Raw genomic sequence first — 19,715 nt, 5'->3', positions numbered from 1 at the left:
AAAAGAAAGGTGAAAATTAAAAGGAGAAAACAAACCCGGTTTGTGTCTCGTCTTGTTTTTGTTTCCTGTGCTTTCACAGCACCTGCTGCACCTAGGCTTTTTTTTTTTTTTCCTTTTTTTTCCAACTGAGTATACTTTTCTTTGCTTTAAGGCTACCGACCGAGTCCTCGCGATCGTGCTTCCAGAGGCCGCGGAGGAATTGGACCATCTTGGACAAGTGCTAATAGTAGTAGCAGTGGTGGCTCAAGAGGGAAGTTTGTTAGTGGAGGCAGTGGAAGAGGTCGTCATGTACGTTCCTTCACACGATAAAATGACACCTAATGGAACAGCCCAACCACAGGGACTTCTGTGAAGATGACAAAGCAAACGGAGGCACTGAAGGACCAATTCAGAGTTGCTGGGCATCTGGAGGACACCAAGAGAATATTTTTGTCTGAAGAGAAGTTTTTGTTTGATACAAGACTTGAAATTTCAATAAAATTCAAGACTTTTTTTGTGTACAATTGTATATTTTTTTTTGTTCCTTTGGAAAGAATGTTTTACTTTTTTCGTGGACAGTAGACTGTTCGGTAAAGAACCTCGTTGAGTTAAGCCTTGAAAGACTTCTAAAGTATTAATTGTGCCAAAAGCAAGGTACATATGTTCTGTGTGTGACTTATTACTGCAAGAAAATTCTATATAAATGTATGTAAGACAACTTTAGTTTTTTCTCTCAGGTTTAGAGCCACTAGCCCTTTTTTAGCTGGTCTCGGTTCTTAACGATTGAGGTACATCCAAGAGAAGTTGTAGCAGGTGATAGAAGATTGACTGAAATAACAGTTATGTTTGTATTCTTTCATGGATTAATTTATATAGGTTTTTTTGTACATTTTTGGTAATGTGGTTAGCTTGAGCAAGATCTTGCACCCGTTAAAATTCATAGAAAATCTGTCACTGCCTTGGGTGAGAATAAGACAGCATCCTAGAATTCCCTTTAAAATTCCAGTTCATGCACTAGGGAGCATAAATGTTATTTTGTTAAAAACAGATAATGCTTTGTGGTTAAACAGCAAGATACCCATACTGCCAGAGAGCCTGGAGGTAATCAGTGCCTGTCCATCTGCTGACTTAGCAGCTAAGGAAAGGGCATAGATTCATGTGAAGACTGAACAACCACATCGTGAAGCAGTAATACTAAAACTTCCCTTTGAAAAGATAGGATAGCTTGGATTTTTATTTCTGTAATTCATAGACAGGTATATTGCAAAGAGCAAAACTTTTGCAAGTGGGAGTCGTGGAAAGTGTTACCAGTAGATTCACCTCTGAATTTAATTTCATGTTATACTCATAGACTGATGGAACATGTTTACATATTTGCGTTCCTTCTCAGTTGTGCGGGGTGAGGAGTAGTAGTTCTTTTAAAGGCCATGTACTTTTTTAATATGAGCTTCATTGTCCATTAACTGTCACTTGTCACTTATGTTTTGGTCTCTTGGCGTTACAGAAGTGCTATAAAGGGGTCTTCATGCAGTTATGTAAGGCACAGTTATAATGTTTTAAGTAATTGTGACTTACTTTGGACAGCTAACCTGCTTAGTGTCATGAACAACCTATTTCAAGTGTTTCTGTAGTATGATCACACTTTAAATTGATTTTTTTTTTTTGGCTTTGTGTGGGTTGGCTATATCAGGATGGCTTTTACCTGAATCACAGGCCCCAGTTGAGCAGACTGACTGGGGGAGACTTTGGGCTATAACATCCCGTGGTTTGTGAGCTGATGAGCTGGCACAAAGTCAGTTGACAGTAACCCAAGGAAGTGGTGAGCTCCTACTGACTGTCTGGGTGCACTCATAGGGAATAATATTCATTCACAAAAATACATATTTTTGTCATTGTATGAACAAACATAAACAAAAAAATGATGCGAAGTCACACAGCTTTCTGAATGGTGAAAATAACAGCAAGATGCCATTTTACTAACGATGCGATTGTAATGACTAAAATGGGTGGAGCTCTCAGGCATTACAGGTATCAATGCTATTTTGTTAAGGAGCACAGCATAAATATTTTTTTCAAGTCAACTCCTTCAGACCACGTGTTTAAGGTTTCTGATGTTTTAAAAAAACTTTACTGTGTTTGAAACTAGCAGGGATATGAATCATTTGTTTTCTGTCAGGGAATTTGAAATGAAAAGTGTCAGGCATGGAATAAATATGTACATTTACAGTACTTGTTCTTGAAAGTTTAAAATATATGGCATGTCACACTAATATTTTCAAGCTAGGAAGAAGCAAAGGGTTGGTTACGTTCTTTAAGATTTATGCAATCTGTAAATTTAGTTAAACTTGAAAAAGGAGTGTTTTTTTTTTTTTTGTTAATGAACTCTGTAGCCCTTTGATGCAAAGTGGTTCCTTTCTTGGATAAATTCAACTTGAAATAATGCTCCTTATTTGGTTTGACTCTTTTAAACTGGAATCCTCCCATGAGTAAATAACATTCTAAGCATTAAATTTTGCTTTTTATACCATGCCCAAAAATAAGCGTTCAAGTTCTGTTTCCTAAGTGGAGCTAATGCCAGTGTCAGAACACTCTTCAGCAGTTGTACACCCATGCAATGAACAAAACAGCCGGGATGAGCAAGAATGTGGAACAGATCCACAGTGTGATACCATGCTTCCTCCTATGTCCTGGGGCTGAGTACACAGACCATGTCCCAGGAGTTGGGTAAGGAAAGGAGATGGTCATTAATGGTTGTTCTGCCAGCTGAAATTTGGAAGAATTGCCTTGGTTCAGTTAACGGACCACTCAAGCACAGTCAAATGCATATATTGCAGGATAAGGGTGAGACAAGTTTCCCAAATCTTCAGCAGCTGTACAGCTCTTATTATTATTCTGTACTGCCTGAAATATGGCTGTGCCTAGGCAGACAAGTGTGCTATCTGCAGGATATGAGCAAATACCACCTGTAGTTGTCATATGCAAGTTTTCAGCCTTTTCCCTGCTGGATAACTAACTACTCCCATCAGGTAACAGAATGTGTTTGAGATGATACAGAGTGCTGTATGAAACTAAATCATGCTCTGGAGTGCCCTGTATCCTGACTGCCAATATTTAAGCAAATCATAGAACAAATCATAGAATGGCCTGGGTTGAAAAGGACCACAGTGATCATCTAGTTTCAGCCCCCCCGCTATGTGCAAGGTTGCCAACCACTAGACTTATATACATCTAGTATACATACATATCTAGCTTACAACTTCTGACTTTTCCTGTTCTTATATGACCATGGCCCAAATGGGTTTTTGTAGCAAGTACAAAAAACTTGCATTAAGGATGAGATTCTTTACTTAATGGATGGTGAATTCATTTTTCCCTGTATGCCAGTTTGTTATCATGCTGTTCTTTGCAGAACTGGACTCTCACATTCTGTAGTCCAGTTGCTAGCTCTTCTCTCTTTCATAAAGGGCTGCACTATTCAGAAACCATGTGTTCAGGCTGGAGAAAAAAATCATTGGAAGGGTTTTACTGTTTGAGCAAATGCTTACTTTGTTTATTGCTGTGTCTTCCCTCTGTTTGGCAAAACGCTGAGCTTCTGGTAGATATAGTCTTAACTGCTCTAATGCACTGACTGTGTATCATAGCTTCTTCATGGCTGCCTGTGCTGCGCATACAGCATGGCTGAAGTACCCTATTTCATCTGATCAAGCAGATACTCAAAATTCTGTAACAGAAAGAAATGAACAAAAGTTGCATTAATTGTGGTATAACCCTTTATTAGTTCAACTTTTATACAAACTCTACTCCAAAGTGATACAAATACTGTTTCTTTTACAGACTAGAGATTAAGGTCTGTTAAGCACTGTTTTATCCTTGTCTTTATAAAGGTAGAAAATGTAACTAGGCTGGCAGTGAACCATAATGCTGGAAGACAATTCAATGTTTATTTGTTTATATATAAAGTTGCATAGAATTGTAGGTCTTTATAAAGGCATCTATCTGTGGTAAAATCTCCCTGACCTACCGTACTTCGTCCTGTGAGCAGTACACAAGAAAGGAAAGGCCAGCACTGCTCCTTTTAAATACTATCCAGCACTTTTAAGTAAGACAGCTGCAGAAAAGCACCATACCAGAAACATCCAAGAGGGCAACGTCTGGAAAATTTAATTTGTGAGACTGTCTCTATTACATGTTGTAGGAACTGAGGTCTATTAACGCACTGAATTTCTAAAAAGAACCTAATGCTTAAAAGCATTTCAGATTTAAACACTTCATCCCAGGCAGAATTCTCCACTGTATTTGGTATTTTGCTTGTATGTGTCATTCCATTCCCTTATGCCCTGACAAGAGACTCCTGCGTTTGTGGATATGGCCCTGGGCACTCTGCTCTGGGCGTTCCATGCTTAAACAGGGGCTTAGTTCAGATGGCTTCCAAAGGTCCAAGCTAATCTCAGCCATTCTGTGATTCTGTAGTGTTAAGCAAACCTCATAAAGGACTGTTAATCTAGCACTAGAGTTGTACTAAAACCTGTCATCTTTATGAGCAAGGCCAGCAGAGTTCTGCTTTGCAACTCCTGTATCTGACTCAGATGCATGGTTCTCCATTTTAAGTCAGCTAAACTTAACAGAAGCACTCCCAATTTCCAAGTAAAGTAATCGTAGGAGCAGTGGTTCAGCTCTGACTGAGACCACTGACAAGCTTTGCTTTGGGAGGCGTGCAGGAGAATGAAAATGTAGCTTTAACCATGAAGGAAACAGAGGAAGTAATATTTTGGCTTGAGTTTGATCACTCAAGTGGAGAAATCAGTTTAAGGGAACTAATTTCAAAATCATTTTAAGTGGTATCTTACAAGCCTTCAGAATAAATAGGTAAATGTTGACCTTTCTGTCAAAGCCAAACATTTCCACTCACTTTTAAAAGTGTTAATTTCTTTAAATACATCCTTACTTTCATTTTCACCCGATTTAATGTAGGATAAGGACTTGCTCCTTGTAATCTCACTTAATAACTTGCTCTCTCTGAGTTTCGTCTGAGATTCTTGCAGGTTTGGTACTATTGCATTTAGTTGGGAACAAAGACTTAATCTCCCTTTCATTCTAATGGTACATTAATTGCGATGCCCCAAGGCAGCAATCTGTGTTGGTAAGCCAGCTGCTGCAGAGGCTGTTGTTGCTGCATCACTGCTCTCAGGCTGAGCTTCTGCAGGCACAAAGCCTGCAGTTCTTTCCAGTCTCCCTCCTCCCCAGCCTTTGCTCTCTGTTGTAGCTGCTAAGTACAGCTGCTTGCACGGCTACTGGTCCACTCGAGTAACTGTTCAATGTGCTCTCAGCACAGTTCCAACTGTGAGGAAATGGAATTCGTTGCATTGTGATGTACTATGAGAATATTTAACATCCTTGTTCCCAGTCACAAGAAGCACTTCTAAGTGAGCACCTTCACTTACAATATCTACTACAATATTTGGATCCTTACTTAATCCTTTCATAAGAATTTGACAAAAAGAATAAAAAATTCCTTGCTTCTGCTAGCTGCTACTATCAGCTGTGTAATACATGAGACTGGAAAAGGTAAAACTAGATATTATTATAATGGGCTGTTTCATTTCAGTCTAGTTAATCTTAAGGAACAGGTAAAAATGATGACTGTGTTTAACATACACTGCCCTGTGTGTGGTTCCCTAGTAGAGGAACATCTGAAGTGCAGACAAGTTACCATCATTGAGGAGCAGGATCAGTCTTAAATAACTGGAAGGAACCAAAGGTATCAGCAAGTATAACCCCATTTAAAATACCTACGTGCTTGCTTTCAGCTCAAGGAGACCCAAGCTGATAGGTCATTCCAGCAGCAAGTGGGCTCAAAGCATTGCCCCATTTTAACACTGGTTCAGACCCCCAGAGCTAGCAAATAGAAGCTCCATAGATTGTGCAGCAGAAAGTCAGTCCTTGCCTCCTGGGATGTGTTTTCTCACATAACTCCATGTGTGTCACTTAGGGGACAAACAGTAGCCCAACTGCTAAGCAAATATTAAATAAACCCTTTCTCCTTCTTCTTCCTAGAAGGAATTCAGTGATAAAATCAGTGGGTGAAATTCTTAGAACAAACACAGAGCTCCTGCTAAGAGAAAAGCACAAAGTTAGTTCCTTGTTTTTAGTGTTCAGAATGGAAGATATTATTACTGCACTCCAATTCAGGAAGGGTGATCCAGCTCATCTGAGTTCCGCAGGATTTTGAAGGAATTTTCTTCTTTCACATTAAGCAAGATAGTTGAAGTCACATCACACAACCACACAATTACAGAACACAGAAAAGCACATCCTGCAAACATACTGCTACTAAGAGCATGAAATCTGATGTTGCTAAGAAGCTTCAAAATTAGTGCGAATGTTAGTGTGAACAGGCACCAAAGGAAAAAAACAGACACTAAAAGCTTTCTTAACTAGAACACGAGATAATAAAAGCATTCTTAGTTTCTATCTACAGCTCTAATATGCACACTGATATATGGGAATTGACCACTGAATGTTTGGTGTGAATTTTCCCAAATTATAGCTACTGCTTCACTTTGTTCAGTATGGCTGCTTAAGAGAGGTGTATGTCATGCACTGGAAGAGACTGCTGATAACGACCTAAATACTGTCAGTGACTGTGGTTCAACCTAGGATATAAAGTGTAAAGTGAGAACCAAATAAATATTTGGTCATAGCTCTTCCTGTGAATAGCTTCAGAAAACAGAAGAAAACCTTTACAGGAGAATTACTTGTTAGCTTTAAATGCATAAAAATGGAAGATGTGTGCAGTTGTTTCAGCTGTACTGAAGGAAAAGCAGGTCAGAAGGATTTATTAATGCCCAAAATTAAGAAAACTGACCACAAATCCTTCTCACGTAATGTTTGTGCTAAAGAAGGTTGCAGTCTCCCTCTTTGGTTATGGTTTTAGCCATAAAAGTGCTGTTCTGAGTGAGAGAAAATTTGACACAGATATATGTATATGTTTTCTACAGAAGGGGTTTATTAAGACTGTTGTGTCTGCACTCAGTTTTCCTGAAAACTGATTTAATGTAGTCAGTAAGCAGGAGGCCAGGTTCTTCCCTAGTTACTCCACTGAAGAGCTGCACCAGAAGACAGAATATGGCTTAGTTATAGTACTGAAATCAACACTAACAGGCTTCGTGAGAAGTATAGGGAAGAGTCTTCAAACTGTACAGATTTCTCATGAATATTACAGTCTTTATAGGCATGTGACCCCTTAATTCAGTATTTGTCCATCTGTTGTAAAGTCCTAACTCTTACACAGCTGCAGACTTGAGCCCTAATAAAAACATTCCAAGTAGCCATTGTGCAAATAGCCCTCTGCTGTGGATATTAAGGTACAAGTAGCCTTAAACCTCCCAAAAGAAAATTAGGTACTCAAAGTACGTATGTATTTCTTAAAGAGTACTCAATGGACTGAACTTAGGTTTAAAGGACCTGGTAGAAATCTGATACTTTCACATAAAAAAATCTCCAAATAATTACATAAAATGCAAGGCCTTTTCCCACGAACCCCAAGTTGCACACAGATCTATACAGAAGTTTTTAGGGGATGCTATTACCTTGGGCTTTGGTACGTATCTCCTAAGTGTGTATCTCTCAAGCCTGGGAAGTCAGAGAAGCTCTGAGGTTAAGTCATCCTCACTTGAAGCTCTTACACAGCAGAAGAATTAGAATTTAAAGTGCTTTCTTTTCACCTTCGAAATATGCCTCATGTACCTCCTGCAGACTATGTAAACAAACAAAAAAATCCATTAACTTGTATTACTGACTCTCCCAAAATTAATGAGATCTCAAACGTCATTACCAATAATCACATTTTCTTTCTTTTTCAAGTATATGCATAAACTAGACTTGGACAATAATGGATTGGAAAGGAAAGAATCTTTAGGTATCTTTGACTTGTTCTGGTTGTCAGGCTTGAAATAGTTCTATAAATGACACACTGAAGAGATACAAATCAAATAATTTCCCCTTTCTTTATGATAACACACAGCTGAAAGTGTCTTTATAACTTACTGGGTTTAACGGTCCATACTCTGTAAGAAAAAACTCTCCCATTTGTTTCTATGACCCAATAGGAATGAAAGTTTTTAAAAAGAAAGTGAGCATACCAGAAATAATTTACCAATCACTCACGGAGAGTAGAAAAGCTTGCCAGATGGTCACAGAAACTAGAAGAAAATGCTTTTTGAGCTTATTTGTACTTAGATAACTGTAACTTCCCTAGGTTTTCGTTTTGCACTCTCTAGTCGAGTCAGGGGGCGGAAGTTTGTTGTCTTCCTGCTTCCTTCTGCAGTACTTAAGCGACAGTCCTTCTGCAGCCCCCTCAGCAGCTCCATTAGCTCCCGTTTCTCCAGCTCTGCTTGCTCCAGTTCTTGTCGATGCTGTCTCTCTGCAGCCATGAGGGAGCGTACATCTGACATCACTCGTGACATCTGACTCTGTAAGTATCAATTTACAATCAATAAGTGAACTTTTCTAACGATGGTGCAACAATGTTGAATTGGTCATGCACACAGGGTAATGGATTATAAATTAACAACGTTGAAATCATTTACTGGTTTTGTTAGCAGAAGAAATGTGAACAATTTAAGGCACAGTCCAGCACTGACCTTCTAAGACGGCCTTTTCTCAAAAATTCCCAAAGTTTTCCTCCAAGTGCAAAAAGTTTCTTATGAAATATTTTCAGTGTGTGGATTTACCTGGTTGCTCCTTTCACTTCTTACCTCAAGGCCCCAAGCACAGTAACATTTTGGTTATGTTCAGATACATTCTTACTTAGTTTTATTTTTAAATCCTTGAAAAAGAAAAATTCTAAAGCATTTTCATTGCTTTGGGCTTTAATAATCACGATTCCATGACATAATAAGAATTAGATGTATCAAAAGATAACATAGCCTTCCTTGTTATTTGATTCGATTTATACTGCAGCTTTCCAACCTTTTGACCACAGCTGAACTACAGGGTAAACACTATTGTCTGTAGTAGGGCTCTGTGTCAGCACTGGATTAAGACACTTTGAACAGCACTAAAAAAGGGGCTGGCTATTTAATTACATTTGATTTGTGACGTGTGCCCTAGTTTCAGACTATAAAAATTATTTGCTGACAGGTTATGTGCTCATCAAACAATGCAGTTCTTGTACAGAGATATTCAGGCTAGCTCCAAATTAATTTGAAGTAGATAAACTGCATAAAACCAACACTGAGTCTGCTTCCCAACAGAGCTGATTAGCCCAGACAAAGTGCTGTGCTAGCACGTTTTGCTTTCTATATTTCATAAAACTTGCCTCTGAGTCTCTGTACTTAAAGAAGAGAAGACTCTTTCTGGGAGAGCAAATTGCTACACTGCTGTAAGGGGGTTGGGGAAGGAAAAGACCATACTCACCTTGAGCTCTTCAATTTCATTTTGCAGAACACTCTCTTTTTGGACCATATGTCTTCTTTGTGAATCTAATCTTGACTCCATCTCATGCTTTGCTTCCTCCACTCTGCAGATCATTTCTGACCTAAAAATGTATTTCTCCTTTTTAAGCCTTGTTAACATGGGTGAAAAAAAATATTTCAAATTCCACAAAGCTCTCTTGCAGCCAGCCAGCCTGATCTGTACAGGACATCTCTCTGGAGACACGATACTATCATCCATAAATTGTCTTCAGTGACACATTCTTGTTGCTGATCATACAGTATTATAGGGGACAAACATATCACATTCATGAAGTAATTGTATGAGTTAGAGATCAGATATTTATAACTTTAAATAATTTATTGCCTGTAGTATATGCTTATTTCTAAGCATATGTAGTCAGGATAAAAAAAGAAGTGTGAATATTACTGTACAGCTAAACATGTCACCTTGTCACTTTTACAGGAGACAATAAATGGCAGCAGTACCTGTCATAATCTGATCACGTACACATCAACTGCCAAACATTTGCTGTTACTACATTAACCTTTTGAGTTCAGTAACCAGGTACCTGAATTCCTCACATCTCAATGACCTTAAAATGAACTGGAGCCAGACTGCACAGCAACATTCAGGAGCACAAGACGTACAGAGTTGAAAGATTAAAAATAGGAAGGAAACATGGAAAAAAAAAACAAAACAACAAAACACCCAACAAGCAAAGAAACAAAAAAAATGCACCAAGAACTGCCTAGATGGAATAACATGGAAAGGAAAAGCTACAGAAACATATAAGAGGAAATAAGAGAATGCTTATGGTAAGAAGATTCACATTGACCAACAGTTAGGCCATGGTTTTAATCAAAATTATAAATAAGATTCTATGAAGTTAAATAATAGAATGGCTTGGGTTGGAACGAACCTGAAGGATCATCTGATGTAGGCAGGGCTGCCAACCTCCATATCTAATACTAGACCAGGCTGCCCAGGGCCCCATCCAACCTGGCCTTGAACACCTCCAGGGATGAGGCATCCACAACCTCTGTGGGCAGCCTGTTCCAGCACCTCACCACTCTCATAGTAAAGAACGTCCCCCTCATATCCAGCCTAAATCTTCCCTCCTTCGACTTAAAATCATTTCCCCTTGTCCTGCTACTACCTGCCCTTGCAAAGAGTTGACTCCCCTCCTGTTTACATAAATCTACTGGTCTGTACCTAACAAACTAATCAAGACATTTTTATCTTCAGGACAATGTGTAAAAATTGAAACGAAATAATTAAACAATGGGGATTTGGGTCTATATCACACCAACAGAAAAAGGAAATTGCTAACTTCCGTCCAGTTCTTGGGAGGTATTTTGTCAGTTAATATAGTCAGCTCAGCTTTGTTCAGCTGCAACCAATGGTATTTCAGGTTTATAATAACTTGGACAAATAAGTAACAGAAAAAAAAACAATCAAAACAGCAAGAATTTAAGCCTGGACAGACAAATAATACCCTGTGCCTCTAGTATTAATTGATTAAAGGACTATTTAACACATACCAGAATCCAGTGCTAGCAATGTGAAGTGCTTTATGCAGTGATTTTAGGCCCAGACAAACACAAACATCAAAGAAACAGAAGATGTGTACCGAAGTAGTTCTAGCTCAGTTCTCAGCTCTGCTACGCAATTATGCTGTGTGTCTTCTGCGCTGAGAATGGTGTAACCACAACCATTGGGGCACTCCCGGCTCCGATATTCACACACTGCCAGGTGGCCATCAAGGTTACGTCGCTCAATCTGAACTGTACAGCCTGAAGAGGGAACAAGAAGATAAGCCAACCACTTATAACTAACAGAAGCATTTTCATTAATCCCAACATAACCATTTAAGTGAGTAATGAAGTTGTAATATCCTGAGATAAGCAACTGTCAGTCTGTTGAAAGGTGAGAAAAAGCATATTCTTTAGAACATAAAGTACAATAGTTATAACACACGCACTACTAATAATACAGGCTCTTAAAAACTCTTATTAAGACATTTACTGGTTAATTAAGAAGGGAGTATCTTTTGTAAAGATTTCTGCCACTGGTCTGGCATTAAAGCAACTTCAGTAATGACAACTTTGATGACAGGCCAAGACTAGCAGCTTGTAATGAATGGGATGGATGAAGAACATAAATGTATAAATAAATAACGTATCAAATTTAGAAAAAAAAGAGTCCAAGGACAGGTTGTACAACAGTGGGTGAGACTTTTCCTGACCACTGGTTACTTTTGTGTCTGTACAATAGACCACGAGAGATTTACACGTGCTCACCCGTTGGTACCATACAACAGAGAAAGATGGAGCAGCTCGTTAAGCATTGCTGTTTCTGTAGAAAGTAAAAGGTGCATTTGCAACAGTCACTGCTGAGACTTCTAACTTCTCATGGAGCAACTGTAGCACCTCAAAATCCTCCCAATTAATTACAGTGGCAGACTTAACTATGCTCTTAACATCTTCAATCAGATACTAAGTTTTTCTAGAAACACATAACATTTTGAATAAAATCAGCTGGGAAATTGTTAACAGTACACTTATTTCTAGAAGTATGTTTCTTCCTTGGGAAGCATAGGTTTGCTTCAGAGACCTTAATATAAACATATCAACTCTACTAAAAATTTAGTTAAAAAATCCCATTCCCAGGATACTTTTCTGTTAAAGTCAAGAGATGGTGCGTGGCTGCAGATGCATCAGGAAAACCAGCTGTTCAAATCAGTGTAACAGAAGTAGAATGTCACATTTTAATGAACCACTGACACTGAATGACAACCTGACAAACTGACAGAAAGCTACACAAACGTGCTGCTCAATCTTCATAAATTTCAGATTCTCTGCTCTCCTTCATTTTGGTTAGTTCTCGGATGAGAATTTGTTGCTAATGGCTGTGACTGCCATAAATGGGTAAGGAGTTTTCATCAGAAAAGTCTGCTGCAAAGAGCAGATCACAATAAAGCTTTAAATTTCCATTTAAAAATCAATGGCCACTATTACCATTCTGCTGACAGAAAGATGGAAAAAGACGTATTTGCTGAACAGAAAAGATGAACTTCTTCGACTGTTACTCACCAGCATTGGAGCACGGTATCTGACTGTATTCACACTCCCTCTCGTGCCGGTCTATAGACTCCAGAGAGCAAACCATTTCACAGCCATACTCTCTGTTTTTGCAATGTAGTTGAAGACGATTTAGATCATTTTTCATATATCTATGCACACAAAAAAAATTGTTCTTAAGGCAGAAAATTATTGAAAAAAATTGAATTTTCCACTGTGTGAGGACAAATTAAGATTCTAATTGTAATCAGGAAAACTTGCCAAGAATCAGTTTCCATATATGTACATTTCTAAGCATTCAACTGACAATTTTGGAAACGAACAAGCTAAGAAAATAAACAATATTAAATGGAAAATTCAGTTGCCAAAATTAAATGTGCAAACAAATTATTATTTTTGACTATTTTCAGCTCTTTGCACTACTTTAGCAAGTATTCCCAAACACTTTGGCTACTCTTTCACTGGCACTGCCTACGGTATACTTCCACTTTCCACACAGTTAAACTCTCAATACCCTCCTTAGTAGTGGAGTTAACCCAATGCCCGTGGCTGAAGATTTTAAACACAACATTACTTAATCTGAGTAAAACAGACAATACAGGAGTTACACACCAAGCAGTATTAAGTGATAAAACTGTGACTACTAGCAATTATAAGAGTAAAAAGAAAAATAAAAGATATACAATGCTTAGTGACTGTTAATCCCAAGAACTGTTTACTGTGACTGTTTACGAGGGTGCAGAGTGATAGGACAAGGGGAAATTGGTCTTAAACTGAGACAGAGGAGGTTTGGGTGAGATATTAGGAGGATGTTTTTCACACAGAGGGTGGTGATGCACTGGAACAGGCTGCCCAAGGAGGTTGTGGATGCCCCAGCCCTGAAGGCCAGGTTGGATGTGGCTCTGGGCAGCCTGGTCTGGTGGTTGGTGACCCTGCACATAGCAGGGGGGTTGGAACTGGATGATCAGTGTGGTCCTTTTCAATCCAGGCCATTCTATGGTTCTATGAAGAACCTGGAAGACATAATGGGTACTGTTTAACCTGCTTTCTCTAAAACTGTTTGGGAAAGTTTTGCTGCTGTAGATGTTCAGAGTAACATCCAGACAGGTGTCTAGAACTTGCACTCAAGATATGCAAAGGTGGAAAACAAAATAAGTGTTCTTTCTGTTTAGAAATCTCAGTATCTCAAAAGCTGCTTATAACAAATACAAAATGCTAATAGTTTCAAGCAAGTGATCAGCTTCTACCATAGGTATGTTGGGTAAAGACAACTTTGAGTGACAGTAGGTGACAAGAGATGAATCTATGCAAGAAAAGTTGAAAAATCCTAAATTCATACAATTCCAACATACAGTGAGACTACTGTATACCTGTACAAAGGTCGTAGCACGGACACATCAATCACTTGTCTGTCTTCGGGGCAGTTACTGTGATGAACAAGCCACCCATGTATACAAGCAGTACAGAAAGCATGTTCACAAGGAGCCTGTAGTGGATCTTCCAACACATCACGGCAGATGGAGCATAAGAGCCCTTCATTAACATAGCCAACAAAACGTTCGATATCGTAACCCATGCTTTCCACACACTTTCAACCTGTTAACAAACAGAAATAAAGCAGTCTGTTCAGAATCCAATACACAACAGCCTGGATGCAATTCTAGAAATACGGAGATCTTAAAGGAAATACAGAGCTGGTACACTTGCAAATGCTACAGACTTCAAGATTTAATTGAGAACTGGAGGACTGTACTGCTGGGGGTCAGCATCCTCATTTTATATCAAGATTTTCTGAATTCTGAAAGCAAAGACTTCAGTAGATGCATCCCAAGCTCTGTTACAAAACACACTTCTAGCAGCCACCACGAAACATGAAGTTCCTATTTACTCTAATTCTACCTGAAGCAGAAATACCAAATAAGTTCAAAAGTGTTTGCATTCCATTTATATAATATAGGCCTTCTTTATAGTGCGTAACAAACTTACAAAACAGTAACTTCACAAACCACAGCCGTGGTACTATCAGCCAGCACATTTTGCATTTTGAATTGCACATGACTTAACACATTGCTTTCTTACTGAAGGAAAAAGGAAGATGAAGATTCTCTAATTGCTGTAGACTCTCATTCCAGGGAGAACAGCACAAAATCTCCACGTGTCTAGAGAAATGTTTACTATTCAGGAAGAAAAAGAAGCCAAGACTTCAGCTAGCCCTGAAATCATGAGGAGCTATTAATCTCCTCTCCTACTGGATTTATTTTATAAAACAGAGTACCTTTCAAAACGATTTAAAAGTTTTGTGAAGAAGAACTAAGAGGCAATCTATCTTCACCAAAATCCTTCCAAGAGAAGCCTATTAGAATTTGCCAAAACTCTACAGAACTCACTTAAGTGTTAGATTTCGCCTTCCTCCCTAACATACAAAATTACTTTGTAAACTCAGAACAGAGTTTTTAATTAGCTATGAGGCTTTTTAACTAAAACCAAAAAAGAGAATATCCTACCTTTTTAGATTTTACTACATACACACCCAGTTTGCCAAATTACTTCAGAAACAGTTTTCTCATCAGCAAGATATACAGTACTTCCTTCAGTTTCTCTTCACTGCTTTATTATGCCTGTGAGAAAAATTGGAAAGAAAAAGGCTCAGTTGTGCTTCCTAAGTTAATGAGTCCTATGTTTAATCAGCCAGATGTTGAATGGAATGCTGCCCTAATAGCTTTCAAAACCTACAATTCAACACAAGAGATCTGATTAGACCAGGAAAAAAAAAACATACACATACACACACACAAATCAGTCTTTTAGTTATTACTGATGCTGACACATATTGCAAACATGAACACCCAGCCAGCATTTAATTTCAAACCCTTACAGATTCATTTGTAGACTTGAAGTTAACAGAATTCAGTTATATTGCAAATAAGCAGTTGAAATCTGGTAAAATAATATTCTTTACAGTTTTGAAACTTTATTTAAGCCAGCTTCATTCAGGCAGGACACACAGCTCATTTTCAGAACAGAAGAATCACAGTCAAGTTCACAGAACTGATGAATAACATTGTTCTGACACACAATGTAACTAACATTGCTCACTTAAAAAATTACAAATGAAGTCATCACTTAAATCCCTAGAGTCTATATCCAGTTATTGTAATATAAGATTCAAAGAGAATCTGTGTTAGCTAGGCAGATCTGATTTATTCATCTATGTTGCTCTCAGCTGGAATCAGACCCATTGAAGAACACCACGGATCTCTAAGGACTAAAGTCATATTTTCCTCTGAAGGAAAGAAATCTCCATGACCATAATAATAAAGGCAGCGTTTCTGTGTGGTATCAACTCAAATTAACTCATGTAACTTGCTAGAAAGCCAAGTAAAATATGCGGCTGAGCACTGAATGTGGGACTGGACCTTTCTGCAAGCACAGATCAAGTGTAAGGATGAGAGGAGTCTTTCCAAGGCACTGACCTTATTGTGGGGAAAGAAGCGTAGATGTAATCTGTGCTATTTTAATAGATTGTGTGTGTGTGTTTGTGGCCAGATTTGTTTTATAAAATAACTGTTGTAACTTAGGGTAGTATGGTTAGGTTGCGGTTGGACTTGATCTTTGAGGTCTTTTCCAACCTGAGCAATTCTATTATTCTATTCTATGATAAAAACAAAACAAATTTGCAATTCCTTTTCATTAATACATTATAAACCCAGAATTTGGAACACCTGCCATAGCTGAGCAGCAAAACATACCTTCACTGAATATGAGCTACTTGTGTTAACAGGGTGCTCCCTAAGATTAAAGCTAACAAAACCTGCAGTGAGCATATGTAGCACAAGCAAGCACCTATGTTACCATATATGAAACACATCACCTGCTACAGTTTCCACACTGTGTTTTCTTTCTACTGGCATGCTTACAGCACAGCCACAGCAGCATGCAGTACAATCCACAGACCCCTGACAAGATCCCAATCAGATTTCAGAATGCACTTAGCTCTGTGCTTCTCTGGCTACATTGCTATCCATGATACAAACAAATGAAACCTGTAGGCATCACGGATATGCCAATCCTTTGGTTACAGCATGAACGTTTTATGTTTTAGAAAAGTGTGCTCAAGAAAATACTGTATTATGAAGATGATAAACAGTTCTTTTCATGCTGTTGTTTCCCCGTGTGCTTTTTAGAGCTCTCCTGCAAAAACAGGAAATTGAGGGCTGTGCCAGTTCAGGGTAAACAAAACAAGCACTATGTTTGCACAAAGCTGTCACTGTGAAGACAGAAGGGAACAGTGGGAAGTTAGGAACTGGAGAACAATGCTAATAGTAACAGATTGTGAAGCCAAGTACTAGCTCCCAGTACTGACAAAAGCATTGAAACATACAGTATGTTTATGCTGGAGGACTGTTAAATGGAACATGTATGTTCTATGATTTGAATTGTAAGGCTCACATTTTGATTTAGCTTGTTGATGCCAGGGGATTCAGCTTTTAGAAAACTTTCACAGACATACAAGACATGTCCTGAGAACTCTATGTAATTCTGTAATTCTACGGATTCTTTTCTACTGGAATTAGGGATGCTGCAAACTACAGCTTGCTCACGCTGCTGATCCCCAAACACTCAATCTTCAAGACACCAGGGAGAATATCAGACAGATGTAGATGGCATACACTGTAGCAGTACAGATGGCTTTACTCAGTACTTTCACTGCAACACATCATCATCTTCAATTTCTGTTCCCTCTAAAGCAATTTCTCTTTTCTCTTTGACCTCAAAACCTCTTCTTCCATTTCTACCACAATTCACAGATTTCACATTCCTTTTTGTTTGTACCTAGAAATTACATTAGGCATCACCACCTTCTTACACTCCACTAACATTTCCAAACCTTGCCTTGTCTGCTTCCTCTGGTCCTGAGTTTTTCCCATCACCTGGCAGTTATCAGCAGTGCTGTCCCCAAGGAAACCAGGAATCTGTCGGTACCAAATCTGGAATGCAGAAAAACACCATTACATGCTATTTTCTTTCCACTGTTTCAAATATATTTTTCTCTTCATAGCTTCTGACATGCACCAATCTCTCTCAGTGCTGGAACTTAACCCCAGTGGGCTGCTAAGCACTATGCAGCTGCTTGCCTACTTCCCCCAGAGCAAAATAATCGGACAGGTAAAAATGAGAATATGTGGGGGTTTAGATAAAGACAAATTAATAAGGAAAAAATCATAGAATCACCAAGGTTGGAAAAGACCTACAGGATCATCCAGTCCAACCATTCACCCATCACCGATGGTTCTCACTAAACCATGTCCCTCAACACAACATCCAAACCTTCCTTGAACACCTCCAGGGTCAGTGACTCCACCACCTCCCTGGGCAGCCCATTCCAGTGCCTGACCACTTTTTCAGAGAAGTAGTATTTCCTAACGTCCAGCTCGAACCTTCCCTGGTGCAGTTTGAGGCCAATGGAGCAGTTTGAGGCCAAATAAAACCAGGAAAAAAACCCTAAAAACAAAACAGAACACTAAGAAAAAAACAACAAGGAAAACAAGCAACATAAATAGAATTGCTCAGCACCAGCAAACTGAGCTTGTCAGTCCCTGAACAACAGCAGCCCTGGCAAACACTACCCTTGCTTTACTGCTGAGCATAACCCCATGGGCATGGAATATCCTTTTGGACAGTTTGAGTATTTGTCCTGGATGTGCCCCCTTCCAGCTCCTCACTGGTGAGGCAGTATGAAACTGAATCATGGAATTGTTTCAGTTGGAAGGGCCCCTTAAAGGCCACCTGGTCAAAGTCCCCTGCAACAAACAGCAACACCCACAGCTAGATCAGGTACACTGGGCCTGGTCCAGCCTGACCTTGAATGCCTGCACGGACAGGACATCCATCATGTCTCTGAGCAACCTGTTTCACTGCTTCACTACTCTTACTGTAGAAAAATCTTTCTTCCTATATCCAACCTAAACTTTCCCTCTTTTAGTTTGAAACCATTTCCCCCTGCCCTACCGCAACAGACCCTTCTAGAGAGTCTGTCCCCTTCTTTCTTGTAGCCCCCCTTTAGATACTGAAAGGCCACTACCAGCTCTCCCCAGAGCCTTCTCTGCTCCAAGCTGCAACAGAAAAGACCTTCATGCAGTGTAAGCGCTACTCAGCAACAACTAAACCACCCATGTGTTAACAACACTGTTTTCATCACACATACAAACCACAGTACCCTACCAGCTGCTATCAAGAACATTATTAACTCCATCCCAGCCAAAAGCAGCACAGATACTAATTCATTCCTTCAGGAGCTGCTGTCCCATGGCACACGAAGCTTGAAGCCAGCCTCAAGCTACGTTTCAGGATGCCTTGTGCAACTGTAAAGCAGTTTATGGTAGCATTAGTGTCCAAAGAAGACTCATCCCCTCAGCTGTGTGAGCACAAGCTCTCACTCCTACCACTACCATACTGGGTAAGCAGTCTGTTTGAAGAGTGAACTGCCAAAAACCGTATCTGACAGCACTGCTGGAGCAGCCTAAGCCGAGCCTTCCTCTATTTATGTCCTCTCACCTTCCCTCCTCTTCCCGCCTCGAATCAGTGGATCATTTAACGCAGCCCTTACCTCACCCGGTGCAGACAAGAGGCAACACGGAAAAAACTCTGACTCGATTGTCATGTAAATGGCTCAGGAAAAGCTCCGGTGACCATGGAAGTGGGGCAGGACAGGGTATGAGCAACACAAGCTTCTATGCTCCTAAGTCTAAGCCATCCAACTAATTTAGAGCACAGGTAAGAGAAGGGGCCAGGTTCGGGCAGGCTGCTGACGGTGGGCGCTGCCCCGGCCCACACACCTCAGAGCAACCGGCGCAGCGCCCCGCCCCCACCTACCGGCATCTTCCCGCCGCCTCCTCGGGGCCTCCGAGCACGGGCACGGCGCTCCCCAGCACCAGGCCCGCACGCGGCAGCCGATCCCCGCGCAACGCTCGGTCCCTTGGCAGTGCGCACAAGCTGCGCCACAACACAGTCGTTGCGGGTGTAACGGCCGTTGCGGGTGTACAGGCCGAGCCCGCCCAGGCCTCCCGCCGCCGTCTCAGTCCCTCAGGGCTGCCGCCACCGCCCCTCAGCCCGCTGTCGCAAAAAGGGCGAGGTTACTTTTGCAGCCAGTCGTGCTTGACGGCTGCGCGTCGCCCCCGACGCGACCCCTCCGCCATGTTGTGTGTGGCGCTGCGGCGC

The 19,715-nt window shown here is 40.1% G+C and overlaps 3 protein-coding genes across 11 annotated transcripts in view; 2 read left to right on the top strand and 1 right to left on the bottom strand.

Moving 5' to 3' along the window:
• Nucleotides 1-2,419, top strand: part of KIAA1429 (protein virilizer homolog) — a 28,484-nt gene extending 26,065 nt beyond the window's left edge. The window contains exon 24 of the mRNA XM_418337.8: nt 152-2,419. Coding sequence (XP_418337.3) covers nt 152-309 — 158 coding nt within the window. The 3' untranslated portion in view covers nt 310-2,419. The remainder of the gene's footprint in view (nt 1-151) is intronic.
• Nucleotides 244-19,604, bottom strand: RNF151 (ring finger protein 151). 9 transcript variants are annotated; one of them, XR_005857579.2, is made up of 11 exons: nt 19,371-19,604; nt 17,391-17,485; nt 15,002-15,115; nt 13,868-14,093; nt 12,510-12,649; nt 11,048-11,210; nt 9,397-9,517; nt 8,121-8,450; nt 7,569-7,735; nt 3,525-3,700; nt 244-405 (listed from the first exon to the last, which is right to left on the bottom strand). XR_005857579.2 is itself a non-coding variant. In XM_046937895.1 (9 exons), the coding sequence occupies exons 5-9, from the start codon at nt 14,071-14,073 to the stop codon at nt 8,214-8,216; spliced, it is 867 nt and encodes a 288-aa protein (XP_046793851.1). In that variant the 5' UTR covers nt 14,074-14,093; nt 15,002-15,115; nt 17,386-17,485; nt 17,936-17,999; nt 18,580-18,962; the 3' UTR covers nt 3,732-8,213. The 9 variants fall into 9 exon arrangements, 6 of the variants coding, with proteins under 6 accessions (XP_046793851.1, XP_015138430.1, XP_004940006.1 ...); XR_006938540.1 differs by lacking the exon at nt 7,569-7,735; XR_005857578.2 differs by lacking the exons at nt 244-405; nt 3,525-3,700 and having other exon boundaries at nt 3,732-7,735.
• Nucleotides 19,115-19,715, top strand: part of RAD54B (RAD54 homolog B (S. cerevisiae)) — a 62,529-nt gene continuing 61,928 nt past the window's right edge. Inside the window, exon 1 of the mRNA XM_015282912.4 lies at nt 19,115-19,271. The gene's annotated coding sequence lies outside the window, so the exon portion shown is untranslated. The remainder of the gene's footprint in view (nt 19,272-19,715) is intronic.

This window comes from Gallus gallus, chromosome 2, assembly GCF_016699485.2.
Source record: "Gallus gallus isolate bGalGal1 chromosome 2, bGalGal1.mat.broiler.GRCg7b, whole genome shotgun sequence".
Classification (NCBI taxonomy): domain Eukaryota; kingdom Metazoa; phylum Chordata; class Aves; order Galliformes; family Phasianidae; genus Gallus; species Gallus gallus.
The sequence above is the reverse complement of the archived record's forward strand: the minus strand, read 5'-3'. Positions and strand labels throughout refer to the sequence as shown.

Coding starts and splice junctions, on each gene's coding strand:
- RNF151 (XM_015282944.4), bottom strand. CDS start 14,073: ATGGGTTACGATATCGAACGTTTTGTTGGCTATGTTAATGAAGGGCTC. Junction 9,518..11,047: donor ACTGAGCTAGAACTACTTCG/GTACACATCTTC, acceptor ATACATTTTTAG/GTCAGAAATGATCTGCAGAG. Junction 8,451..9,396: donor ATGAAATTGAAGAGCTCAAG/GTGAGTATGGTC, acceptor TGATACTTACAG/AGTCAGATGTCACGAGTGAT.